Source organism: Ictalurus punctatus, chromosome 13, assembly GCF_001660625.3.
Source record: "Ictalurus punctatus breed USDA103 chromosome 13, Coco_2.0, whole genome shotgun sequence".
NCBI classification, from domain to species: Eukaryota; Metazoa; Chordata; class Actinopteri; order Siluriformes; family Ictaluridae; genus Ictalurus; species Ictalurus punctatus.
Window position 1 is genome coordinate 7,752,237 of NC_030428.2, and position 27,998 is coordinate 7,780,234.

At 37.1% G+C, this 27,998-nt stretch overlaps 1 protein-coding gene across 2 annotated transcripts; it reads right to left on the minus strand.

Annotated features, from left to right (window-relative positions):
* Window position 1: 1 nt before the first annotated feature.
* On the minus strand, window positions 2-27,993 carry kat7b (K(lysine) acetyltransferase 7b). 2 transcript variants are annotated; one of them, XM_017484343.3, is made up of 14 exons: window positions 27,781-27,993; window positions 24,400-24,547; window positions 19,975-20,220; window positions 19,744-19,826; window positions 19,562-19,645; window positions 18,878-18,976; window positions 18,681-18,791; window positions 17,040-17,231; window positions 16,231-16,320; window positions 15,972-16,112; window positions 15,735-15,828; window positions 14,855-15,001; window positions 14,437-14,543; window positions 2-3,056 (listed from the first exon to the last, which is right to left on the minus strand). In XM_017484343.3, the coding sequence occupies exons 1-14, from the start codon at window positions 27,793-27,795 to the stop codon at window positions 2,937-2,939; spliced, it is 1,677 nt and encodes a 558-aa protein (XP_017339832.1). In that variant the 5' UTR covers window positions 27,796-27,993; the 3' UTR covers window positions 2-2,936. The 2 variants fall into 2 exon arrangements, with proteins under 2 accessions (XP_017339832.1, XP_017339833.1); XM_017484344.3 differs by lacking the exon at window positions 2-3,056 and adding an exon at window positions 11,178-12,027 and having other exon boundaries at window positions 27,781-27,992.
* Window positions 27,994-27,998: the final 5 nt, after the last annotated feature.

Below are 27,998 nucleotides of genomic sequence, written 5' to 3' on the forward strand. Positions count from 1 at the left end.
ATGCTGCTCAAGATTAAGGTTTATTGACATGTTTATGATCTATAATTACCAGAATTTGCTCCTTTCTTCCACCATGCCTGAATGCTGAATACCACAGCGCTAAATTGCTCTGCCATTCTTATTCAGACCTTTTCAGAATTCAGAAAACCCTCTTCTTTCTTAAAAATGGCTTATCCTTTTTAAAAAATTGTATGTCCTTTTTAACAATAAATGCAGTCTTCAGAGGCAAAACCCGGGGCTCAAAATAAAAGACATTCAAAGTTATTAATTGTTTAAACAATCAATTTAACAGGGCACACCTGGGCAACAAGAAACACGTCAGTCACAGGCTCTAATTATTTATACGTGCATCACTGTATGGTCTCTCCTACAAGACAATGCAATCAGCTGTACATCAGGGCGAAACCAAGAAGAATTAACTTATTGTCAAGCAATACATCAAGTTTATACATCAATAAGTGAAGGACTTCTCCTTTGCAGTAGTGAAACAGTAAAAGACCTAACATTAATTACATCTCATTGCATTGCAAGTTGTTGCTATGGTAGGAATGAATGTGGAAGCTGAATGGAAAATAAATGAAATAATGGTAAATGAAGAATATTTTGAGATCATTAATGTGAATAATCACCACCACGATCATCAAAATACTGATTGAGGGATTATATAACTGAATACAATGGTGATAATTAGAAAGTGTAAGAAAAGCAGTAAATCTGGAGAGGATTTTATTTCTAACAATGACCTAACCGAAGAAACTGTTTGTAAAAATTGCCTAGGTCTGTCGGTGAAATGAAATGGCAATCATGCCAGAGGAATCTGCCAAAAAGTTCACACGGGGAACGTTCTGTTCCTCTTAGAGCTCAGATTGTTACAGTGGAGCTGGCACTGAACCACCAAATTACAAAGGATAAAAAAAAGATACCCTAGATACCCTTTTTCATGCTTTAAATAGCTTTGGCACATGAGGTGGCTCTAGAAGCAAAGACTTCTAAATGCCTGAGGACAGGTTGATCTATTCCTACAAATGGCAAAATTCAGATTTAAATATGAAAAGAAACAATCTGATTATGCTGTGCAATCAGTCCTTACATAAAGACATTTTGTAGACACCCTGGTTGGATCAGTGGGTGAATCTGGTTGCAATCGTGTCATTTGGAGGACACTTCTCAGTCATGACTAATCTCATCATCTCATCTCATCAAAAAATCTGAAGAACTGATTAAGCGCAAGGTGTTTTTTTAAGAACATGCACAAATCTTCTCCACTTTAATAATGAAGAAGATTTTGGTCCTGAATCACACTTCGCAATACAGTTCTGCTCATATAATTCAGGCAAAAGTCTGTGGATACCTTATTATTTGGAAATGAACATTTTTTAGAAAAATGTGTTCCAAATTTTTTATATATAAGGTGAACGTATTGAAATCATTCTCATGTCTGGAATGGGAATCTGTCACAAGGTTGTAATGGACTTGTAACAGGAAACATGGCTGCCAAATATATTAACAAATTCAAAAAGATTGGAAGTGCTGTGGACCAACCAAGAAGTGAAAGTCCACAAACATCCACTGACAAAGGTACAACAGATGTGATGCAGGCTTACATAGTCCCCTCTGTACGGAGAGTTTTGGACACCCTGCACTTTACTTTAGTATTATTGAAAGTGAATACTTGTACACTCTTTACAAAGAGAAAAACATACTTTTTACTCCTTATATTATCATTTAGACCTTCAAAATTCCATAATGTGATTTTGAGAGAAAAACTTCTCTCATCTAGCCAAAGAATGTCAGTTTGGCAATCATTTCAAAAGCCTATCACAAATTGTACAAATTTATCATTTCCTGTGACCTTCTTTACACAATGCTACACAATGTAGTTAGTGCAATAGCTATAATGTATGTATGAACATAAACCACTGGACTAAACTGGTGAACTTAAGGATGTGCGCTCCCGGCTCTACTGTAGTAAAATGTTGGCGTAAGCAACGACTTGTATAATAGGAGCTCTTTCCTTCACCTCCTTAGAAGTCTCACAGTCTATCTAATTTGGAAACGCATGTTGCGACACATTTAGTTAATTTGCTAACATTGCTAACATAACTTATCTAACTTACTGCTAATCCACCCTGGCATGGTTTATTTTTTGCGCAACAGCATGCTCCAAAGTGTTTTGTGCTGTATTGTACAGAACTTTGGCCAGCATTTGTGTTTAAATAAATATGTAAATAAAGTGACTTGACTTAACACGACTAAAGCACAGAACTAGCCTATCGCTGGAGGATGCAATTGAAATAAAATCTACAACTACCACATCACAAAATCAAGGTCCTGCCATGGCCATCCCAGTCCCCTGACTTAAAGCCCATAGAAAACCTGTGGGGTGAATTGAACAGGAGAGTCCACCAGAGTGACCTCAAAATTGAAGGATCTGGAGAGATTCTGTATGGAGGAATGGTCTCAAATCCCTCACCATGTATTCCCCAACCTCATCAGGTATTATAGGAGAAAACTCAGAGCTGTTATCTTGGCAAAGGGAGGTACCACAAAAGTACTGACTAAAAGGGTGCCGATATTTGTATATTTAACAGATTTCTTTTGATAAACCTGTGTTTTGTTTGCAACTGTTTGATATCCATGAGAGCAGAGTATTTGTTTTTTTTTTTAAACAAAAGATTTTGTCTGCTTAGGTTACCTTATTTTACAGGAAACCCCTAAATACAAATATTACATTTAACCCACCAAAGTACACACAAATGTATTGCTTCAGTGAAGAGAGACCAGTACTTCATGGTTTACTTTTTTAAGCAAGGTTTTAGTGGGAATAATTTGTACATAACTATAATAACTTGTAAATAACTTTTGAAAACTCAAGGTATTTAAAAAAAAGAAAAAAAAAAGAAAAGAAAAAAATGCAGTGAAGCTCCTGCCAGATTTTAACTTGTACTGTTTATATCTGCATAGCTGAAAACTCTAAAAGAAAGTATTTCAAAAGCAAAACAAATCAAAAACGCAGTGCAGCTCCTCTCTCCGCCGTCCTCACTCTCCCAAGGGCCCTTTAAAAAGAGAAAATAAATTAATCAACCATTTTGCCACTCTTTTTTGTTCCCTTTTTCACAGTTAAAACAGATGCATTTATGACTTGTTCAGCAGTCGTTTGATAAATTGTTATTAAATACATTCAGACAGATTTGAATTGCTACTTTAATTCTCAGTTCTTATTGTTTTGGTATGGGCACCAGCAATTCAGGGAAAATGGTATACCAGCCTCTAACATTAAAAACTAATGTTTTGGTTAACATTATGTTCTGAAAACAATGTATTTGTAATACATTTCAATTTTCAGTTTTTATATAATAATGTAGTTCTTACTTTGGGTACACTGACTGACAGCACAGTCACCTCCAGAAAATTGACAGCACAATGGCAGTGGCACGAATGGAAAAGTCAAGGGGTGGGGGATGGGCCTTACTGTGTGAGATCTCACAAGATCCCGCAAAAGGTTTTGCAAGATCTCACAATTGTCTTTTTTTTCTCTCCATATCTGGCTCTTGATCCTTTTACAGAGCAGAAAATTGGGTAAAATTGCATGAATGTTTTGATTTTTATATTTTGATTAGATTGAAGTAGCTTAACTTACCAGCTATAATATTTGAACATTAGTCCAAGTGTCAAAACAACAACAGCAATAAAAAAATATTTTCATCTCAGACCCATGTAATCAGCTTATATGTGATTGACTGTGTTTAGACTTGTCTAATCCATTTGGTAAACCAAAATGGGCCCTATTTGTGTAGCCCATTTTGAGCCTACGCCATCATTTCCCATTAGTGACCCAACTAGGAGCCACATAGGTGGGACCTACTTAGTTGACCCAAGTAGGCCCATGACCACTCAGTACCCCTGTAGCCCAAGTGTAACCCACGTTGGGCCCACATAAACATGTTGGCTGGGCAGTTACAGAAATAGTGTTAGTGCAGTGCTGAAACTAATAAAAAAGACTCATTTCTATATAGTACAGAGATGAGACAAGATAAAGGTGACAAAGTGATTGATAGTTAAAGTGGCTAGTGCATGATTATGGGTTGTGTCTGTTAATTTCAAGGTAGGTAAGCAACAGGCATGGACTTTAATATTGAGGCCTAAATATCAGCAGCAGGCATTGAGTTGAGGGTCCTGGCAGCTTGTGGGAAGATGTTGTTCTGGAAACTGGTGGACTTCCCTGGATACTTCCGTATCTTCTGGCAGATTTAAATATTTCTGAATGTGTTTTTTTAAGAGGCAGAAAACTGGGCAGATCTTGACAGATCCTTCCCATCCCTTATTTAGTGAATTTGATAAGCTTTCCTCTGGGAGGTCATATAGGGTATGCTGGCCCAAATTTAGCCTATTACCCAAAAACACTTAAAATTCAACATAGAAGCAAATACTCAAATCTGTGAACCCAGTTGGAGATAGAAAAAAAGACACCAGCCGTGGTACCTAGAGCTACAAAGAATATTTTTTAGGAATTCTTTTATTCCAAAAGCTGTTGCCTTGGTGAATTCCTAACTTAGTTTTTATATGTAACAACAATATATTCATTTCTACCTAATTGCCCAATGTATTACCTTCTAATTCATCCTAATGGATGCATTTTTCAATTTAGATGTCAAACAATGTATTTATTTCTATGCAACTGCTCACTGCACTTTATAACAAGAGAGTGAAGGTCCTTTATTTGTTATTTGTTGTCTTCATCGTGAAGCCAAAGGCAATTTTCCAAAAATGGACAATAATGTTATCAATCAGTCAATCAAATCAAACTTCTTAAGCAAAGCCCAGAATCATCACACTGCTGGATATGGTAAGCCATACCTATACTGCAAATATACATACATTGTGGTTTTAAATATAAATAAATATATATATATATATATATATATCTCAGCATATCCATGTCAGTACATAAACCAGAGCCGGAAACCACCACACTGCTGGATATGACATGGTAATATGGTGTCAGCTCTGTGGAAGCCCTTTTGAAAAAGGCCGTTTTTACATGCAAATGTAGAGCTTCTGATTCCTTTTGATTCAGCACTCAATGTTAGACCTCAGTGTGCTTGCGAGAGCACAAGTGGTGTTCAGGTGAAATTACTGAAAATTGGTTTCTTGCTTTGTTAAGCACCTGTGGCGAGATCAAAGGACACTATTGCGTATGTGTCATCTCGATTTCAATGGGCGGTGATTTTGCAATACCTGATAGGACAGTCATCGGGAGACAAAAGAAAACTTTATTCAACCTCATGACAATGCTCAGCTGCTCTCGGTGAAATTTTCTGATTAAAGAGAAATCAAAAATTGTAAGCGAACAAAAAAAGAAACAAAACAAACAAACAAACAACATTGCTCAAAAGCCTTTTTAGGAACTTTCTTCGTTGGTAAGATTTTAAACAAAAGCTTTGTTTTTACATTAACATTTATAGCATGTGGCAGACAACTTGATCCAGATTATCTTACAGAAGTGCTTCATCAAAAGCGCATCCTCATGCTAGCTAAAACCTTGTTGGGGTTAGTATAGCATGAAAACACACAAGACAAGTTGTTTTAATAGATTGCTTAAATGTAAATTTTAGTGCTTGGATTTTTAATATACCTATGAACACTATGGCAGAATAAATTAGAGAAACACAATCTAATATGTGGCTCCTAACCAGACATACCATACAGTATCTACTGCAGAAATATTTTTTCCCTCCATTTAAATAGGTTTTCTTTTCTTCATCTTTAAATAAAGCTACAGGAGACATTTAGACATTCTCTAATCTTCAAGTGAGTCATCACTTCCATGAACAAGTGATTGGTGGTATGATGAATGCTCATCAGAGCCACTCGACTACACCAGAAACCTTATATAATACAATTCTCCACTCTACATTAGACTGTTCTAACCTTTCTGGCGAAAAACAAAAACAAAAGAACTGTCCCTTCTACAGGTGATGCCATTAAAAAGAGCATCAAAAGAAAGAATGCAAAATGATTAGCTAGACTCTGAAAAGGCAATTAATGCCAATTTATCTTTTGTACAACATCTTTGTTATTGCTTCTTTATTATAATTGAATCTCATTATACGAACTCCAAAGCCACTTTGTCCTTAATGCAGTAGATTAGCTGATGATTCCAAACTACAGCAGGAGGAAATGTTTACTAAGATCTCTCATAACCGCAGGTAACCAATCACTTCAATTATCACTGTGAGCTTGATCTCATCCATTTATGATCTACAATCAAACAGAAGTCAGTGACAGATGTGTGGAGGATTCAGGAAGTCAGTATTTCGTCAGTGCCAAACACTGGCTATTTTCAGCTCCAAACTAGTTTGTTTGGTGGAACAGTATGAAACAGAATGAAAAATTCAGTATAGTTTATTGCATAAAAGGGATCTAGTGATGACAAGTAGGACACTGAACGACACGGCAGCAGTAAGACAAAGAACTTTTATGGAAGAATGCTAGAATATTTTTGTAAAACGTTTGTGCATTTTATGTGGTAGGTTTGCAGTCAGCTTCTTCAATAACCACTATTATATCTTCTTTGAAAATGTATTTTTATTTTTAGCTTTTGAATAGGTCCTTTAATAGTAGTAGTAGTAGTATTACTAGTATTTTATTTATTCGTAAATCTGTCATTGTTTATTTGTTTAATCGATCTGTAAAGCACATTGGGTCAACTTCTGTTGTTTTTAAATGTGCTCAATAAATAAGATTTTGACTTGACACGACACTGCTAGAACAGATTTTGCCAAGTTAAGATCTCTCGAATATAGGCAAATCTATGTAATATTTCTCATCATGAGAAAGTTATGAAGCCTATTTCTGGCATTTTACCAACCTGAAATGTACTTATAGATCATTTTGCTTCTTTACTGAAATAAACATCTGAATTAATGTAAAACTGTCTGTTATCCAGAGATCCATAGATGTTTCAAGGGTTAGGGTTGAAACTGTATTTTTTCTTGTCAGTGGGGTGGTACCATCAAGAGTCCATATTTTGTAACTTTAAAAATTATAATATTAAAAATTATTCTAAAAGGTACAAAACATACAAACTTGATGGTACCACCTGAGCACAAAGGAAAAAGTACCATTTATTTCTGGGAGAGTAAAGTACTATGAAAAAGTAGTTTCCCCCATCCTGATTTCTTCTGTTTTCTGGTAGAGAGCAGAATTCATGTTTCCCTCAATTATTGCAAGTTTCCCTAAATCAGCAAAAAAAAAAAAAAAAAAAAATCTTTCAATTTTGGCATAGTATGTTACTAGTTAAGACCTTTTAACCAACTTCATACTGTTGAAAAACTCCTATTTAAGTGTTGATGTGATTGAACAGGGTTTTGCAGTAATCAGGTCTGGTTGTGTCTAGTCCAGCTGAACCTCATTATGAATCAAGTTTCATAGATTTGGGGAATTAGTAACTGTGGGGGAAAATACATTTTCACACAGGCCCAGTTGGTATTCGATAACTTTTTTGCTTCAAGAAATAAAATTATCATTTAAAAACTGTATTTTGTGTTTACTCAGGTTGCCTTTATCCTAGATTTTGTTTTAATTTCTGAAACAATTTAGTATGAGATATACACAAAAACAGGAGAAATCAGAGTGGGGTAAATACTTTTTCACAGCACTGTATGCAAGTCATTATAGCATACATCATGTGTACAAGGTTAAAGGAAATTCCAGTGATATTTAAACATAGTGAGCTGCAGTGATGTGTCGCTTTACTTGCACAGCTATGGAGCTACAGCAAAGACCTTAAACATCCTTGTCCGTACAACTGGTTACTAATATGCAGGTGGAAATTCATGGAACCACAACTGATCACTGGCTCAAAATTTCACAATGACTAATGATAAGGAAGGAAAGAGATAAGGCAGTAGTCATATGAACAGTTGCAGGAAGAGTTGACCTGAAAGCAGAAGGAACAACAGTTACTTAGTTACTACACCTCATGTACATGCAAAGGAAACATATTAGAGGAGAATATAATCTCATCAGGGGAGAAAATGCACAACCCCCCACCAAAAGGAGAACGTGCTCCTGAGTTGAACTGCTCTGAAGATGGAGGATTGATGGAGGGTTTTGAAATTTTGAGTCCATCATAGGGATCCTTATAACCTTGGGGAATTGATGATTTAGGATGAGGAATTGGGCCAAAATTAAACCACAATGCTGCAAAAAGATAATTACTTATTGCCATAGACGTCTGGAAACAGACTGCCAACAGCTTTGCAACAAAGTACTAATGTTAGTAATTTGTGGTGTCTGAATACTACCCCCCCCCCCCCCCCGATCAATTTTGTTCTTCTTTGTGCTTATGAATACAACTTTTTTGTTCATATTTATAAATGCAAAGTCAAAGAACTGTGCATGTGTAAATATTAACTGGATATACTGTATGCAATACTAATACTAATTTGTGTGATCTTAAAGAGAATGTAAAATATTAAAAAGTGACATTAGTATACATATTTCCGATGTACAGCAATTTATCAGTGGTATGGCTGTTATGTTACATAAACATAATTTAACGAAGAATTTCATTCAAGAATTTTGCAGAAAACATGCACCCAATATGAAATGAACAAAACTATATTTAGTGTTTAAAAATGTACATATACATACATTATATTATATATATAAATAATTTTTATTTTTCAGTGTTTCAGGGCAATTTTTTTGCACACCACTAAACACATGAATAGTATATCAGGAAATGATGTCTCATTGGAGAAAAAAAACTGATGAAAAGAACTGATGCAAAACTTGCCAAGAGGATTTGAGCCACTTCATGTAAGTGGTGATTCTATTAAACTGATTCACATTATGGCAATGGGGGTAGGGGGGTAAAGAGGGTCAATTTGGTAAGGTACACGGTAGAGCTGGGAGGGGGTTGGCAGTTGTATGTGTATAAATGCACCGAGCACTATGTGAAGGACCAGAGAAAGACTGCAGACTTCACCACATCCTCCAAAAAACCTGAAAGAATAATCCACCGGCACTTGATTTTTGAAGAAAAAAAAGTTACAAATAATTTTTTAACTATAGTATCATCCTGTCAGTTCACTGATTGATTGGTAACATCCTCATTGTCCGTTATTCTCTTTTTGATAATGGAAATTTGGAGACTGCTGGCTGTAATCATTACCGTGAGTATCCTTGCATGCAGTGTTCAAGGAATGTCCATTACTCTTAACAAGGAACACTGGATTTCCAAGAACTTGGAGGTATGAATGGCTCTATGTACACATTTTGTCTCTTGCATTAGTAAGCTTAGATGTCAGTGTAATTTTATGTTATATATATAAAAATTATTCAAGATTCAGAATTATGTCTACATATAATGACAAAGGACAAGGATTTTGTTTCAATTATTAAAGCCACAAATAGGAATTGGGCTGCAAACAATGATATTTCTGTATGATTTTTCTTTTAAAACAATAAAATAACTGAATGTAAATACTTCTAATATAGTTGCAAAACCAGCTGCTGTGTACATGAAAACTAAACTACAGCAATTGAATAGTGAACATTTTCCTGCTGTGGATTTTATACTAAGACAAATGTAAATGGAAAAAAGTAATAAATATAAAAATCTGACAATCATTTGATTTAGCTAAATACACACTGTATTTATGGTTACTAGGACAAACCTTTGGTGGACACATTAGCGAGTGAAGTGGCAAGTCTAATCAAGAGATCCAAAGCACACCAGTTCTATGGTCTAATGGGAAAACGTGCTGGTGAGAATTTATTTCTCCTTGACAACAGGCGTATGTGAAAGCAATATTTCAAACCTGTCTAACTTTGATTAATACGAAGTTTATACCTACACTTTGTTAAATGTACAATATGAGTATATGGAGTGTTAAAATGAAGGAAACAAAACTTTTTCATCTTATTTCTCTATAGATATTCCACAGCGTATAAGATTGGGTCAGAAAAGTGAGTAATGAAACAATAAAACCTCTAACATACTCATTGAATCCTTTTGATCACTATAGCAACATTATGCTGAAAATCATGTTATATTAGAGACCATCATATTTATCAGGGGGATACATATTTCCTCTTCTTGTTCTGCTGTCTTTACAGGAAATAAAGGAGAGAAGTTTGTTGGTCTCATGGGTAGATCATTAAGAGGAGGTAAATTCTAGTGGTCACTACAGACAGACTCTCTGTACTACATTAGACATTTGTTGCTTGCAGTCTGTGGTGGTGTTGATGTAGTGATGCAAGGACATGATCCATCATCCTACACTCGATTTCCTCATTTCATGCAGAGTGTGGCATGGCCTTTGTTACTATTGCTGTCATTCAGCTGGAAACATTTGTCTCACCTAACATTAGCTGTTGCTCATGCTGGATTGTACTACATGCCAAACACTCTCATGCTGCAAGAGTAATCACTATTCATTGTAAACACGCCAGAAATTGTAGTGTTAATTAAAATCACAGTTAATTATGTTTCTCAGACTTAATGAGAAGAAGCATCAGATACAAAAATGCAAGCTAGTCATGCATTGTGCACTGTTTAAGCCTTCAAAGGAACGCAGTTTGTGAAATTTGGTGAGCTCAAATATATTTCTATAGTAAATGAAATGCAATTAAATACATTAAGAAATAAATTTCTGGTTCTATAACTATTACCATTTGGTGATTTTCTGAAAAACGAGAAACTCTGGAATCTGGTCTAAAATCCCAGATTCCACTGGCTTTCAAAGTTACATATAAGATCTTTAAAATAAAGTTGTTACCTCACCCCACCGTTTAAAACATGGCATTTGTTTTTGCAGACACATTCACAAGAATAATCCCAGCCGAGACAAGTACAGCTATGCAATCAGACAAGCAATCAGGTGCAGCATTTTAAATCACACACATTTAACTTATTTATATATGCGATAAATGCCACAATCTTGTAAACTGACATCTTTGTTTTCTTCCAACAGATTTGCAAGAGGAATGGGACAATCCTCAATATTACTGATAGTCACGATACTATGCGAGAGCATTTTCCTATTTAGAAGGAAGCAAAAGCATCCATTAACATGTAAATTAAGCCTGGAGATGTGAAATAAACTTATTACTTGTTGCACAAAAAAAAGTCTTCGCATGCATATGTAAAATACAAGAAATATATGTGCACATTTCAATGGTTTATTTGAGATCTGAGCATGACTTAAAAAAAAAAAAAAAAAGTCAGAAAGGAATGAAAAGCGAAGAGCTCTGAAGGAAGGAAAAGATGAAATACTGTTTGTGTGCTGACTATACTATACTGAAATTGACATCAGTAATAGGAGTAAACCCAACTTGTAAAGCATGTGTGTTCGAATTCCTGTTGTAGGAGGCGCCTTTCATGTAAAGTGTCATCCCTGATATAAAAGCACCTGATTGAAATATTCAGTTAATTACAAAGTCTTTCTGCAGTTGATGGGTGTGAGAGCTGCATAAATACTTTGCAATGACACCTATGCTTTGAAGCTGACTGGCCCAACCCAGTTCCTATCGTTATGTTAAGTTTAGTTTCATCAGAGCTAAGCCGGTTAATCAAAACCTTCAGTAAAATTTTAATATTAAGGTGTGCTGGAATTAAAGTCTTTCTAAAGATTGGGTGTGTTTTCGTTAAGTCACAGTCAAATGTCCTCCTTTGAAGCGCAGAACACTCCAAAATATGTACTCAAAAGAGAGGATCTGCAAAATAATTACAGCGGCACAAGAACAAAAAAAAAAAAAAAAAAAAAAAAAACAACAAAAAAATATTACAACAGAGCTAGAAGTAAAAAGGCCACACGGAGACCAAAATAACAATGAACGCTGTAAATTCATTGGAAAGGATGCTGACATATGTAAAAGGCTGAAACGGGAGAAAAGGGTATTCAATGGGACTTCCTAGGTTCCTTTGGGAGGGGTCCATTTCAGTGAACTTGGATCTATGGTCTTGTTGCTGGTGCCTCGTTTAGTCTCTTTTGCTTTCCAATCATCAATCAGATCCTGTGATGGTAGACATCAAGGAACATTTTACAATCATATTGTACAGATGAAAGAAAAAAAAAAAATCACTATCTACTAAAGATATGACAATGTTAGTATTATAAGCTTCTCTCTGGTGAAGAGTCACCCTGAGGTATGGGATATAAAATTTTTGGAGATTCCATCTAGCAATACGTTAAAATCCTGAAACAAGACCCACACTTTACTTCAAAGTTACTTAAAATTTACATCATCAGGGTATCTGCAGGTAACAGCACTTCAAATTTAATACTTTTAATACCATACCAAATTTAATACCATATTCAAGACATTTCCAAAAAATTTAAAGACCTGAACGTCACTTCAATCCTGCTACACGATTCATCAGCTATAATGGATTGTGTTGATGCATACACTTCTATTTCTGGGTTTAAGTAAACTACAGCAGGGTAAACTTCTGTAGAGGTATATGGGACACCATAGTACATATCCTTTTTGTATTATCCTTTTGTATTTGTATTATTCTTTTAAAAAATCCAGTATTTCCTTTCCATGCCTTTCCAAGAGAGGAAAAAAATATATAGAGAGATGGATTATGGCAGTCAGAAGAGAAAAAGATGTAAAATTTACCATCACTCCCTCAGCAGCTGTATCAGAAACCCCCTCACAACAGTATATACAAGTTTTTTTTTTTGGAATTTAATGCCAGGGTAATGCAACAAGTAGGGTTATAAATATAACCTACAGAAAAAAACCTTTGCTATTTTGTTATATTACTATTGCACTGAATAATACTTAATAATAATAACAATAATTTTTTTATTTGGGGTACAAATAGCAATATAACAATAGTAATATATTTCTGACTTAATTCACTTTTATGCGTTATGTGGCTTTTACTTTGGTGGAAAACTGCAGGAAGACCTTCGCTTAGTTGGCAAGTTTTCTAAATTCACTTCTCATTACCCATCAGGTGAAATGCTGTAAACCTTTGCCCACAAAAATGTTTGAGATTATGCTAACGTAAAACCAAAGTGAATCTGGCGCGTGTCATGTCTAAATGCACGTTAAAAGCGACTCAAAGTCACAGCACAGACAAAGATGACGGTGAGGAGCGGCATTTACTGTGAACCGAGCCGCTCTAAAATACTGATGAGCAGCACACAAACTGAGTGCTACACAGTCACATGGCTTTACCATTTCAAACAGCAACAAACAAAAATAAAATTTAAATCTTCTTGATGGTGTTGGTTCGGGTGCATTTTTAAGACCTATGAAATGTGAATTTAAGACATTTTAATGTTAATCAAAGCCTTATTTTTACATTAAGGAATTTAAGACAATTTAGGACCTGCAGACACCCTGATTATGGAAACTGAGATATTTAGAAAGTGAATTTTTAAACAGTAGCCAAGCATGCTATTTTGTAAGATCAAATACTCATAAACCACAGCAAAAAACTAACTTAGTAGAGAAAGACATTTTGAGCCTATAAAGGTCATAAATGTTGCTCAATAAGTTTTAGTTTTCACACTGTATTCTCCAAGTGGTGTCAATTCATAAAAATCTGAAACTGTCTTTAAACAAGATATTTAACCATTTTATTGTATTAAATGCATTAGAAAAAAAGAATACATGTTTCTGTGCAACCACAAAAAACATACTACAAGCTGCTAGCTGATCTTATGTACACTGGAAAGTTCAGTTTAATAAGCACATTGTATACAGCTAGCTAATGTTAGTAATATTTAAAGCTAATGTTATCTCTCAAAGTCACTGCCTCTTCTCACACACCATACTTAGGCTTCAAGTCAGATCTTTTATGTATGAGTGTAAAAAGAATGTGGATATTGATTGGCCAAGACCATGTTCATCCTCGATGATGACTGGCTGGCAGATAGAACCTTACAAAATCAGGTTTTATGAGTCTGGAAATAGAATGTTTCATTCTGTTTCATAGAATGCCCCCCCACACACACACACAAAAAAAATATCACACCAAAAACAAACAAACAAAAAAAACACACAACAGGACTATAAAATATCTCCCAGTGATAAACCATGTGTTTAACACATTTTCAACCAAAATGCCAGACAAAGTAATACTAAGGTCTAATACTAAGGTCACAGTGTGTAAGAATAGACTAAGAGGTTGGTGGATCTTATTCCACAGCATTTTTTCCCTTTTTATTATACCACAGTGCTATTGAATTATTATAACTGATTGGTCAGAATGTGTTGGTTAATTTTCTTTAGCAGCAGCTCTGACAATAGTGCTGCAAGACAATTCACAGGTTTAAATTAACATGCTTGTTCTAATATTATTGTTTCTATAGCACATTGCGACTTTTTTTTTTATATCACCAACCTCTAATATCCATAGGAAAAACTATAATTAGCATAAAATAGATACTAGTGCATGTGCTTTACCTGTCTCTTTAAAACCAAGTGTTTCCCCTTCCAGTACTTCAGCATCTGCAGTGACTGCAAAGTGCTGACGATATCCACCGGGTTCACAGCAGTCTCTTGGCTGATTTCTGAACAAAAGAAATGCATAAGGTTGCAGAAACTGTCTCAGAGAACCATCTACAGAGCAATCACAGTGGTTTTCCTGCACTGTTTCTTACCACTGGTGGTCTTAACATGTACTCTTTCCTCCCTTGTCAAAACCATAGCTTGATTTTTGGAGTCCATGCACTAGTGATCTGAATTCTCTCTTAACGTCCATCTTTCCGCGGCTAGTTAAGATGGCACACCTACGTATCCTGACTTCTGACTGTGTGCCAGAGTTCCAGCCTGTAGCTGACTGGGTAAGGTTTTGGGTAAAGAACCACTCTGCTGTAGTTACCTTTGATGGAGATCTCTTTGCCCTGGAAGTTGTACATGTATCGCAACAGGACTTCCTTCCAGTAGCTGCGGTAACTGATGAGCCCCAAGTCAGAGAGAGGTCTTTCAGGAGATCCCACCTTCTCTTCCACTTTGGACAGCAGATAACCTACAGCAAACAAATAAGTTTAGAAAATATGGACAGACTACAAAGATCAGACTCACACACTGGTTAATTGAGTTGTCTAGCAAAGCTTAGAGTATCGATATACAGGAATTTTTCTTTTTTTTTTTTAATCCAAGCACGTTTTATCAGGAGGAGATTAAAACTGTCATTATATATGATTGACAGCTTCTATGAGTGAAGTAGTCACTGAGGCACCAACGGACTTTTTTCAGGATCTTCGGGAGGAGATTGGAACTTTAACTTTAATTTCTACTTTCCATAACTGTTTATTTCACACTGATATAGAGTTGAAAAAGTTCAGGGGCGTGTGCTTGCAATCGATTCTGCGGGAGTGTAGGTGGGACCTTGATACCGTAGCTCCACTTCATGCTCATTACTGCGCAGACTCGGGCTCCGAGTTCACTACTGTGCAGACTCGGGCTCCAAGATGTCAGCTCCATATTGGGACATTGGCTGCTTCACTTTTCGACAAAGGAAGAGAGTGAAGGTGCGTCGTCCATCGTTTTTAACAGTCTATAGCTATCAGTCAGCATGACAGGAGGGTCTGCTGCACTGATGTATGTAGTGGGCAGTTGATTATCAGTATAAACAAAAATGAATCTTCTTAATGAGGCAAAGACACAATAATGATAGAGCTGTCTGGTCCTCAAAATGGCAGCGATTATACAATGTGGTGTGCCATGATACTAATACTTGACTGTTTATGAAAACTCACTAAAATCAATCAGCATCTTGCCATAGCCCTGCCTCATATACTGTGGCATGGTGAGAATGCAGGACACATTGTAGTTCAGGAAGGAGTTTTTTTCCTGCAAAAATCAGACAACAGGTTTAGCAAAACACTCTCAGTTAGTTATCAATAAAATGTCTTTAGTGTGTGAAACGTTAATGTGAATGTTGTATGTGTAACCTGTGGAGGAGAAGGCATATCTGGCTTTTGGGACCTTCATACCTTTGAGAAATATCCCACGAGATGGCAGCCTGTGTTGTCAGCCTCAGTCATGACATAAAAGAGGAAGGGCTCAACGTCATAGTACAGTGTCTTATGGTCCAGAAACAGCTTAGCCAGCAAACACAGGTTCTGGCAATAGATCTACCAAGAGGAAGGTAAAAGGTTCTTTTGTTAAGGTGCATGACTTAAGGAATGTGTTTCATCTCCAATAAAAATCACTACACAGCAGACAGGCAATGCTGTAATGATCCGCTATTACCTTGTTTTTTTTCCCATCCACCTCAAACACGGAGATGGCTCCTTTTCGATAAACCTCATCTCCGGGGGGATGTTTCCACACACATTTGGCCTGTGGGATTCAAATACAAATTAGAAGCAAGAAAAGAAGCAAGCTGCTTACTAGGCATTATGCAAAGCATAATGATAGGGAAGGATAACTGTCTGAAATGCTGGATCAGTATCAGGTTGGATTTGACATGGCAAGGCTCGACTTGCCATACCTCAAGGCAAAGAGGACTGCACCCAGTACTGCACCCAGTTGGTCGAATGAACTTTCCCTGACTGAGTCATTAGCCATCTTATATGGAGACTGAACCCACCGTTACATTAACTTAAGCAAGAGCTAAACTTAAACCAACTAAAAAAACTCAAACAAACCAATAAATGTAAACGCAACCAATACGCTGTCTCCATACCTGTACTATACTGTGCATTTGAGCAGAAGTTCAAGTGCATTCTTTGCCCAAATCAATACTCTGGATATGGATATCTACCAAAATGCCATAAATGTCAAATTTATTGACAGATTTTATGATCTCACATACTGATGTCTTTTTATCACATCCCATAAAAGCATATGATGTTGACAGACAACAGACCTCACAAGAACATACTGACACACACTGTCTTAAAGCACGTGACCACAATACCTGTGACGTGCTTTATTTTTATAGCATTATAACATATAGCATTATTTATAAGGTTCATCCCTGAGATCACACTTTGATTGGAACTCTTAAAAGTAGACTAAGAAAGAAACAGTGGTTTAGCAAAGAGTAAGATTTTTACCATGTGTCTGCGCAAGATAGTCTGACTCTTCATGTACTTCAGGCAGAACTCGCAGACGTATAGGCGGCCAAGCCGGGCATATTCCTCTGGGTAAGGCGAGTGGTACCAGGTGTCCAGCTCGTAGCGACCAAACAGAATAGTTTTTATCATGTTACTACCTTCAGTGATTTGACCTTGCATGCGCAGCTTCTCCTGAACAAATCCAGCATACAAACAAAAACACAACTGAATAAGAACCTACCATTAAGTTGTATGTAAAATAACTGAAAAGGAGAAATGAGGAGAGATATGAGAGAAACGGAATACTATTAGCAGAAGCATCACAAAGATGGACCTGATCAAAGCAAAGTTGTCAGTGGTCTTATTTGACAAGTTAAAATTCTGACAGCTTATAGTTTTGGCTGACCATTTTAGAGAGTTAGAAATAATACAATATAAAAACAAGTCACTTGTAACCTTCTAACATGAGAAGAACTTGAGCACGTGAAATATGCTCACACACAAGTCACTTTCTGCAAGTGATTAGTGCTGCCTAACAGCCAACACTACGCCGATTGCAGAGGGTTCCCAAATTATAGGTCACCTGATTTACAAATAAGGTCATAAGAGAAACTCTCCTCTTTTGTTTTATTTATTTAACAAATTATTATTAGAAATATCTTTCTAACTACGAAGATGGACTTTTCCCTGTTTATCTCCACTAAACTAATTATTGTTGTTTTTCAAAGCACATACTCATGCACCTATCAAGTTCATTACCGAGTACTAACACGAACTGCTTTTCCTATTAGTGTTTGTTAGTCTGTTTTGTGCACCAGTCTTCTGGATTTTCAAGATTGGCAAATATTTTTTAATGACTTGAGCGACTTACAAATGAGGAAATACAAGCAAAATCACAACAACAATCACAACAATGGTGGACAATTTTAACGAGAAATTCTCCAGAAACTCTGCTAAACGTTGCTGTGCATGAAATCATTCAACATTTTACAGTTTGACCTGGAAATCAGATGGACAGGGATGTTTAGTCTCTGGTGTACTATCTAGAGAATGTCGTTTTTAAATCTTCCAGATCTACAAAAAATCTGTGTGCGAACAATGCCACTCAAGCTGCCATTGCTTACAGCATTGCCTCAAGCAGAAACTATGCTCCTCTGCTTCATGTTGGACTGTATCACACCACCCCCACACGGATTAATTTTTCTATAACAACATGCCCCATCATGTTTTATTTCTAATGTATCGTTCGCAACTGGACGTGACAGTTGAAAGCGATGTGACCTTACAAACACACCTCCTAACTTATTGAAGAGATGCGTCATGAAACGTTAGTTCACCCTTCATAGCAGGGTGGAAAGTCTGTGCAAGGAATTTTCCATTAGGTTTTAGTCACTTATGTTACAGACATAATATAATGTTCAGATGTTACAGTAGTCCTAGATTATAAATCTGGAATTAATAAAAAATTGAATCTTGCATTCACATCAAATTCGTAAAGTCCATTTAGGGTTATTTGCCCAAAAGTCTGGTCTCTCTGTGGAATATTAACACCATACGATTTTATTGGCCAACCAATAAACTAGTCGAGCCTGAATACAAAAATGTTTAGAGAAGAGTGCAGAAGGAGTCGTCTGTTCTTACCAGATCGTCAGACGCTCTTGCTTGGGCTTTTCTAAACAGTTCAAGATCATATTCACTTGTTATGTTCTCCAAAAGTGGCTCTCTAGTTGTTCCATGGGTCTGCCTATGTTCCTAATGAGAAACCAAGCTTAAATTCAATATCGTGGATACAACAGAGTAACACAAATAGTATGGATCACAGCAAACAAGAGACATACCATGTACTTTTCTTTCTGCTCCTTTGACAGTCCAGTGTCCTTCTTCTTCCTCAATTCTTGAACTTTCTCCTTATATTTTACCTGCCTTGCAGTAGGAGCCTGCATGAATAATATACAAATCAAACTCACTTGAGCTATTCCAGTGTAATGGATGGAATATCTGAACTCAGTTACTTGCAAAGTATTGTATGGAGAACATAAACAAATATTCAAACAGGACAGATTCATTTTCTTATAACAGATACAGTAGGTGCTGTACACATTCTTGAGGAAATTCTATTAATTCTATTTTTGTATAAAATTTGAATTAGGAACAAATAGATTTTTCTACTTAGGAATAAAAATTAGAAATTTAATTACTGTAAATCCAACTCCAACCTCAGGCAAATACCATAGTTTCACTGAACACCACGTTAATCATGATGTGACGGTCGAGGTTTGCCCCCTAGTGGCACTTCTATCATGTTTACATCTTTTTCACAACGTTACACAGTCATTGGGCACATACGAGCACAGGAGAGAGGCTAACGCAGGTTTAAGCACCTTGTCCTATGTAAAGTACTGCTCCAGGCATATAGGTACATAAGTACATACGGTATGATCAACAAAAACGGAAATAAATAAACAGTTAAACTTGTAAAAACCCAGCACATATTGAATTATAATTATAGAATGATCATGTACCTGGTGACGAGTAGCATGTCTGTTGTCCTCATTCTGAGTTTGACTTCTTTCCTCTTCTTGCTTTTCCCGTTCAGTAGCTTTTACCTTAACACAGAAAACATAGTGCATAAAACTTGTACAAACCGAGGTACAAGACAAATGTGCTCAATTAACTGCATAAAATATTAATATCACTATCAAACCTTGCACTCATCAGCTGATAGGTTATGGTAAAGAGGACAGCCAGATATGGAGAAGTGTCTTTCATGTTTTCCAGTTAAATGTCCTGTGAAAGGTTGGGAAAGCATTATAGTTATATATATATAAAAAAAAAAAACTAGCTGTGAAAAAGTCTTATTGTTTAAAAAAATAAGTTTTATTCAGTGAAAGAAAACAATGTCTTGCATGGTACTGAGAAATATATATTTACCTACCCAGAGAGTTGCATCCAGGTGTGGGACATTTCATGTTAAAGTTGTAGCTCTCGTGGAAGCGGCGGCGCTTTGGTCGATGAGACGGATCACTGCCTGAGTCTTTCTGGTCCTTGGCTGCACCTTCATCATGGGACGCATTGGGACTGGAGATGTCAATGTCTGACTCGGATGAGGGCGCATTGCCTGTAGGAGTCCTGGGTGGTGACTCGTCTCTCTCTGCTACTTGCTTCACGTCTGCTGGGACATCTAACGTGAAGAGCAGTACAGATTGCAAATTACACATAACAGACATTTAGTCAATATTTACAGGGTTGTTGTGCTCATCGTGTGCACAACAACCCTGTAACTCATGACTGGAAATTCATGAAGCAGATTTCAGTGTGCACCCATCACGGGAATGAAGAATTTTTTTTTTTTTTTTAAAGTGCCAATAATAGGTTCTTCATAGATTTAGTTTTCATTTTCTGTTACAATAAGTAGTATGCGGAAACACGTTCCCACCATTATGATAAAAAAAACTTTAAAAAAAGCAATACATGAAAATGTATTTGGTTTCAAACGAATATATCATGTAAGGCCAATGCTGTTCTAAGATGACAATTAACACCGGTGTGATGTGATGCGGCCCACCGCAAAACAGGTACTGTTACCACCCTGTTACCGTGTCTTACACTACAGCATTTTTTTAAGTTACTGAATGACATGTCATAATTTTTAACCATTAATAGTCATGTTGTGGGATGGCTGAAACAAGTTACTTCCTGTTATATCACAGCATAGTTGAATTCTCGAGTCTGATTGGTCAGAAAGTAGGGAAATGTTAAAGACTTCAGGACAGAGAACTTTGAGCTTTCAGCTTTCTCTGTAACATGCAATAAATTGCTTTTTTAGTTTTATTAACTTCAGGTAAGAGGGAAAAAAAAAGAGGGAGCAAACATTAGCTGTATAGCTGGTATAATATAAAAAATTAAAAAAGAACTAACTAATCCATAACATGAAATACAACTATAAACAGTTAGAAAGCATGATTTGTTGTTCATTAATGAATTACATTTGTAATCTTTGGCAAATCGCTATATTTCTACACAAATCTCTTGAACAACAGCACATTACAAAAAGTGCATTAACATAACCCTGCGACTCGCCTTGCAGTGGACACTACTGTGAAAGCTGTTGTGACAGTAAACTAATTTACACCTTCTAACCAATCAGATTTGAGAGTTTAGCAATGCCGCGAGGGTGCACATAATGCGTGTCAGTCCTCTAGGAGGCTCTGTTACACACCAGAATTTACAGAATTACCTTGAGGAAAATCTGAAAAACAGCACAAGGCCGTGATTCAATGTAGGAATAATATATAGAAGATAACATGGACATAATTTTGTTTTGAAACCCGGAAAGTTTGAAACTTTATACAATTTTGTACAATTGTTTAAAAAAAACTTTAAACAATTATAAACCAAGTAAATTTTCACTGAAAGCATCACCAAAGTGTTAAGTCGGCTATATTCAGCAGTATGAGCAGCTCTTGTACTGAAGCAATTCAATTTAACTAGTATTTATATCCACAGTTCTATCAAATACTGACTGATGGATGCTTTAATTTTAGTTTTACTGACTTGATGTGGTTTGCATCACCTATGTTGTGTGCTTCTTTGGAGTCTGTTAGAAGAAAGAGAAAGTAAACTGTGTCATCCTGCAAGAATAGATTGGCCATTATAATGAGCTACAGCCTTTATAAAGCATCTCATTTTATATAATGCATTTACTAGGGCTGGACGATATGACCTAAAATCAAAATCTCGATTAATTGAACATTTACCTTGATTACGATTAATGAACGATTATTTTGTTTTGGGGTTTTTTTGCCCTCATAGTTTGACAAGGTTTGTACTGTAAATATGCTCAACTATTAAAGTTGGGATATATTTTTTTTTCCTAATGAAAGCATGTATTTCTTATCTTTTTTATTTTAAAATAACTGAAGGAAACACAAACTATTAAAATATTAACTATCATCCTATTTGAGCAGAGATCAGATGTGGCTGCAAAGTGCAGACTTCAGCTCAGCAGCTACCTTTTTATGACATGTTTTGTACATGTTGGGCAGCGGAGTTTGGAAAAATATGGTTGCGGTGGCATAGTGCATGTTCTGTCAAGAGTTTTAACGAGGTGTTTAAACCCACTGTAGCTATGGGAGCCAAAATATTTTGCGATGTAGTAACAAATGGCATCAATTATTTCTTTCCATCTTCTTCAATCCTTTACATATTATGTAGCATTTTTTTTAATGCTTGTATTATCTGCACTTGTTGCTGGCCGCTTGTCAGTCTCTCTCTTCTTGAGCCATGCACTGTTCATATTCGGTAACATCATTGTGTTCCGAGTGATGAAACAGATTGGTGGTAGTACCTTTGGTTGCTGAAACGTTTTTTTTTTCTGCAGTGTTCACATTTGACGTCATCTTGTTCGGTGTCTTCATTACTGAAGCCAAAATGCATCCAATTGAAGGACATTGTGTTTTTCTTTGGTACAAGCTGCACCTGTTGCTCAGTTAACTCTGTGTTTGAGTCCACCTCCATGTTGCTTCCATGCCGCTGACTGGATGGGGCGGAGTCACGTGACTACACACGCACTAGTAAGTTCTTAAGGGGAACATAGTAACAGGATTAAAAAAAAACGAAATAATCGACAAGGGGCAATTACGTTGATTAGAGGCTCTGAATTTCGGTTTTGATTACTTTTCGATTAATTGTCCAGCCCTAATATTTACATTAACACAAAATTATGATTGTAGTTTTCTGTTAATGAACCCATTACACAATAATATCACACAGTAATATCACACACTTGCTTGTGTTCATTTATACTCATCGTTCAGTGAGGTTATGATTATAGAAGAGAATTTTTTTTAATTAAAGACACCGGTCTGAGAAACTAAGAGTGAATATGCTTAGACTTTTTAAAGTGTTTTCATCCGTTTCTGTCATGATCTATTTTAAAGTTTTTAACGGCGTACACAAAGCATGAGCTGGTCTATAGAAGACAAAAAGTACTGAATGAGGGTAATTTTATTGTTTACACAGAGGCATAAATCTGCCTTCTCTCTCTCTCACACACACACACGTTACACTTGTTAATGATTGCATGGCTGAAAAGCAGAGAGTGGGTTTAGACCAAAAATGGTGACTATTGAAAAACTTTGGTTAGATTTGTGGTGGCATGAGCTGTTTAAAATGTTAAGCTATAACCACTGCGAGGTTTATTACACTCCACTTCAACCAGCGTAGCTTTTTAGCCCAGATTTCAACAATAAGCGGTGTGGGTCATTTTTTGGGGACATTTTTGTGATTCGGAATTGTGTAAAAACAAAAGAGCAGAAAGATATTACATGATTAATCTTTGTGATGCTTTCACACCTACCTAGATTTGGAAGGACCTATCTAACATTTTCTTAGATCGGTCTGTTTTAACATGTGAACGTCATCATTATAAAACAGTTTAATTATGGTCCGCACCAGAATGATGCAGATCTAAGCGCTTGTATCATATTTTTTTTCTCTCCATTTTTAGTCATTTCATTTGATTAGATTGAACTTTACAGACCCCATCTCAACAACTGCATGGTCCTGTAGGTTCATCCTGTACAACATCATGAAAATCAGACCATATCTCACCGAAAAGGCTACACAGCTACTAGTCCAGGCTCTTATTATCTCAAAACTGGACTACTGCAACGCACTACTCTCGGGCCTCCCAGCAAGCTCCAATAAACCCCTTCAGATGATTCAGAATGCAGCAGCACGCCTCGTCTTTAACCAGACCAAGAGAACCCATGTCACACCCCTCTTCATCTTCCTCCGCTGGCTTCCTGTAGCCGCCCGCATCAAATTCAACACCTTAACGCTCACATACAAGACCTTGTCTGGAGTAGCACCCTCCTTCCTCAACACTATCCTGAAGACTTATGTTCCCTCACGCAATCTGTGATCAATCAATGACCGACGCTTACCAGTACCTACACAGCGTGACTCAAGGTCCCTTTCAAGAACCTTCACACTAACTGTTCCTCAGTGGTGGAATGAACTTCCAACCTCAGTCCGGACCACAGAATCTGTCACCATCTTCAAGAAACAGCTAAAGACCCACCTCTTCCGTCAACACCTAACCAACCCCTAAAAAAATTTTTTTTTAAAAACATACTCTGCACACTTTGCTTCTTCTAGAACCTAATTAATGGATCTTGTATGGCAGCAATCATTTAAGGATATCAATCGTTGATAAAGCTATTGAACAGCTAAATTCTAGTACCTCAACCCCGTTGTGTATTACCTAGTTACACTCTAGCACTATTTGGTGCTTAGAGGAGACAAACCTACCTGTACTGTGACCATGCACTATTCTTTCTAGCAATTGTGAATTTACCTTGAGAGCCCTGGCTGAGGCGGACAGAAGCTCTGGTTAACCGTGCGTTGCTACGTGGATTTGCATCACTGTGCGAGCTGTCTGTCTTCTCATGCTCTGTGGAGTCATCTGAATCTGCGGTCCCGTCTGAACTGCTCCCGGCAGCTCTCTGTAAGCAAACAGTGAAGCAGAACTTTGCTTATTTGCAGTAATTCAAGATCTGACTGAAGACATTACACCACTCATATTCTGAAAGATTCGTCATTCAACACCTGGAGGATTGAGGAGAGTGTGTGATGATTTAGGCATCAGTGTGCACAATGCCGAACTCGCCGCTATAAGCTTACCCTGCATGTTCGTTATATTAGCCTTGCAGCTCAAGTACAGCTCTAAAGAATCAAATATCAGATGTTAAAAATGTTTTTGGATAACCGACTAAATTTGAGGAAATGAGACACACAATAACTGTGTAAAGTTACATTTACTTTCGATGACCTATACCTTTAAATCATTGAATATTTAGTTATAGTTTATTCACCATTGAAATAATACATATGTTGCTACCATGTGTTCAGTCAAGTCATTTTTGTTGTCGGGTTTAATATTGAATCTAAAAAATATAAGTTTTAATCTAATTACAATCATTACTTTGGCCCGAAAGTAGCATTTGCATGTTAATCCTCAACCAAATGAAGGATATTCTACATACAATTATAGTTTCAGCTTTATTTATCGTTGACAATAATCGATGATGCCTTTGGAAATGACAAGTGTTATGTTCTATATGGCCAAAAGTATGTGGCCACTGGAGACTTGACCATACCATGCCAAAACCATGGCCAATATGGAGTTGTTCCCCCTTTTCTGTTATAACAGTCTCCACTCTCCTGGGAAGGCTTTTAACTAGGTTTTAAAGCATGGCAGTGGGGATGTGTCCATTCAGTCACAAGCAAAATAGTGAGCTCAAGCACTGATGTCGGGCGAGGATGCCAGGTGCACAGCAAGCATTCCAGTTCAGTGGGGTTAAAGTCAGGGTTCTGTGCAGTACACTTGAGTTCTTCCACTCCAACCGTGGCACATCAGGTCTTCATGGAGCTCGCTTTGTGCACTGGGGCATTGTCATGCTGGAACAGGTTTGGGTCTCTTAGTTCCAATGAAGGAAAATTGCAATACTACAGCATACACAGCAGGGCTGGTCTGGGACGAAAAATCAGCCCTGGCATTTCAGGTCTAGGCGGCCCCACCACTATGATCCAGAATCAATCAAAATACACATCGTTTAAAATACACACACAGTGTGTATACCTACTGTATATACCAGTTTAAGTGGACCGATGTACTCACTGGTGCTCAACCTACTCTTTGGTGATCTGAGGTGGCCAATCTCCATGCTCAAGTAAAATTGTCAAAGAAAAGAAACTTAGGGTCAAAGTAGTGATCAGCTATTCAACATTTAACGCATGGAGCTGATATAATTTATTTCATTTGATAGCCTATTAAATATTTAGTTCATACAGATTTCAAATATCCAAATATTGATGATGAATATATCTTAACGTTTACAGTACACAGTTAAGATCATCCTTTTGCTTAATATTAATGATAAGAAAGGAGGAATTAGATATTTCTTTGTATGTGACATACGGCAATTAGGTCAATGCCGTACATGTTTGGGGATTTGACCTGCAGTCTGCATTCATGAGCAATGGATAGTGGGTTCTGGCTACAGAAGTGACTCCAGAGAGGAGGTCTGCAGCCAGAGCATCTTGAACAATTTGAACAAATAGACCCCACAGGTCTATTATACAGCCACACGTCTTCATCAAATGATGATCACCAAAGTCACTCACGGCAATGTGAGGTGGAGCTTTTCAGCACCACCTTTGCACTTTGCTCTGTCCATTTTAAGAAATGGAGAAGAAGGGAAGAGGGGTGAAGCAATATTTAGATATAGGCAGAGCAAGATACTTCATCACTCCATCTATGGTGCATTGTGATTGGGTTTACGCTGTTAATACAGAAGAAAAACGACAGGCCGCTGTCCTTGCATGGTGGGCCAGTCTTTGGCAAACACAAAACACACACTGTATAGGCCCCAAAGTGCGGCAGTCCACCGGGAAAATGCCCGGTATGCCAGATTAGCAATCCAGTCCTGATACACAGAGATTCTATACAATTGTGTGCTTCAAACTTTGTGGCAACATATGGGTGTGATGGTCAGGTGTCCAGACATGTTTATCCATATGGTGTTTGAGCAAACCCAAATATTATGGGGTTAATGCCATCACACTTTTCTATCCGGTGTGTACCAGATAAGGATGGGTTTCCTTGAGTCTGGTTCCTCTCCAGTGTTCTTCATCGTGTTATCTCTTGGAGTTCTTCCTCGTCGCTGTCACCTATAGCTTGCTCATTACTGATTTAAATCTACATCCGTATGTCTGTAAAGCTGCTTCGTGACAATGTCTATTGATAAATGCTCTATATTAATAAAACTGAACCGAACTAATGATGCTACATTTTAAGACAAATTCTCAGCAGCAGTTGCTAAATAACATGAAAAGACAGGTCATGCTTATTATATTGCTATTCTTGCATAAACTGTGACACGTCTAACATTCTAACATATGGAAAAGAGTGAAAATATCAGCAATGTCCAAGAGTAACCTGTAATATAGTACAGTTCACACGCGCAGCCATTTACCTCATATTTAATATACCGCTAGTTTGTGTAAACCGGGTCACGTGAGCAAGCCAGGATTCGAAACGTCGACTCGGTTCAGAGGAATAGATTCATTTTGCTCAAATGGTTCGGAGTCGACTCGCCATCACACACTCTTAGCGTCTAGCTATCTAACCGACCTTAACATTACACTGACTACCAAACAGACAAACACTCTGCAAAAACACGAACAGGGTAGTTATTGCCGTTGGCCTCTCGCTTTTTCGTTAGGAAGGGAAAAAAACGTATCCGCCATAATAGCTAGCCCAACCAACAGTGCTCGTTTTTTCAGTGATAGCTTAGTGAACAGCCAGTGGACTTTTCACACTTTTATGTTAAACGCCGTCCGTTTATATCGGTTTAGCGATGTGTGTTCATGGTTAAGTATTACATAAACTATTTTAAAAAATAACTTCACAATATCAGCGTCAAAACACAGAGCCAAGTGTGAAAAAGGCTAACAGGCGTCTAGCTAATACAAAAGAGGAGTCCTGCTGTAAATTTAGCCGTGGCTCAATCCGGAATGGAGTCCTACAGGATACATAGGGCACTAGATAGGCATACGAGGGACTTCCTTAATACACTAAAAAGTGCGCCTATGTAGTGAACACGGACCCTTTTGAGAGAACACCCGTCGCTTCGCTAGTAAAACATTGACCCTTTCGTAACATCTCCCTTCTTACCTTTCTTCGAGGCATTATGACTGTAAAGTAATTCCCGTTTCTTCTCAGTGACAAATAACTAAGTATATGTTCTTAATTTTTCCTTTTTTATTTTAAGATGGGTTGCCTTTATCATTTGGAGCACGGACTTTAAAATTCACTAACTGTGTAGTTTAAGCAACAACAGCCTTTATCGCGCGCCACATTCTCTTTTCCGGTTGGAACCGACCAAGACCGGA

Excerpts from the sequence above, each read along its gene's own strand:
- kat7b (XM_017484343.3), bottom strand. Across the intron at positions 19,827-19,974 it reads ACCTGGATGCAACTCTCTGG|GACATTTAACTGGAAAACAT; the intron begins GTAGGTAAATAT and ends AACCTTTCACAG. Across the intron at positions 19,646-19,743 it reads TATCAGCTGATGAGTGCAAG|GTAAAAGCTACTGAACGGGA; the intron begins GTTTGATAGTGA and ends TTCTGTGTTAAG.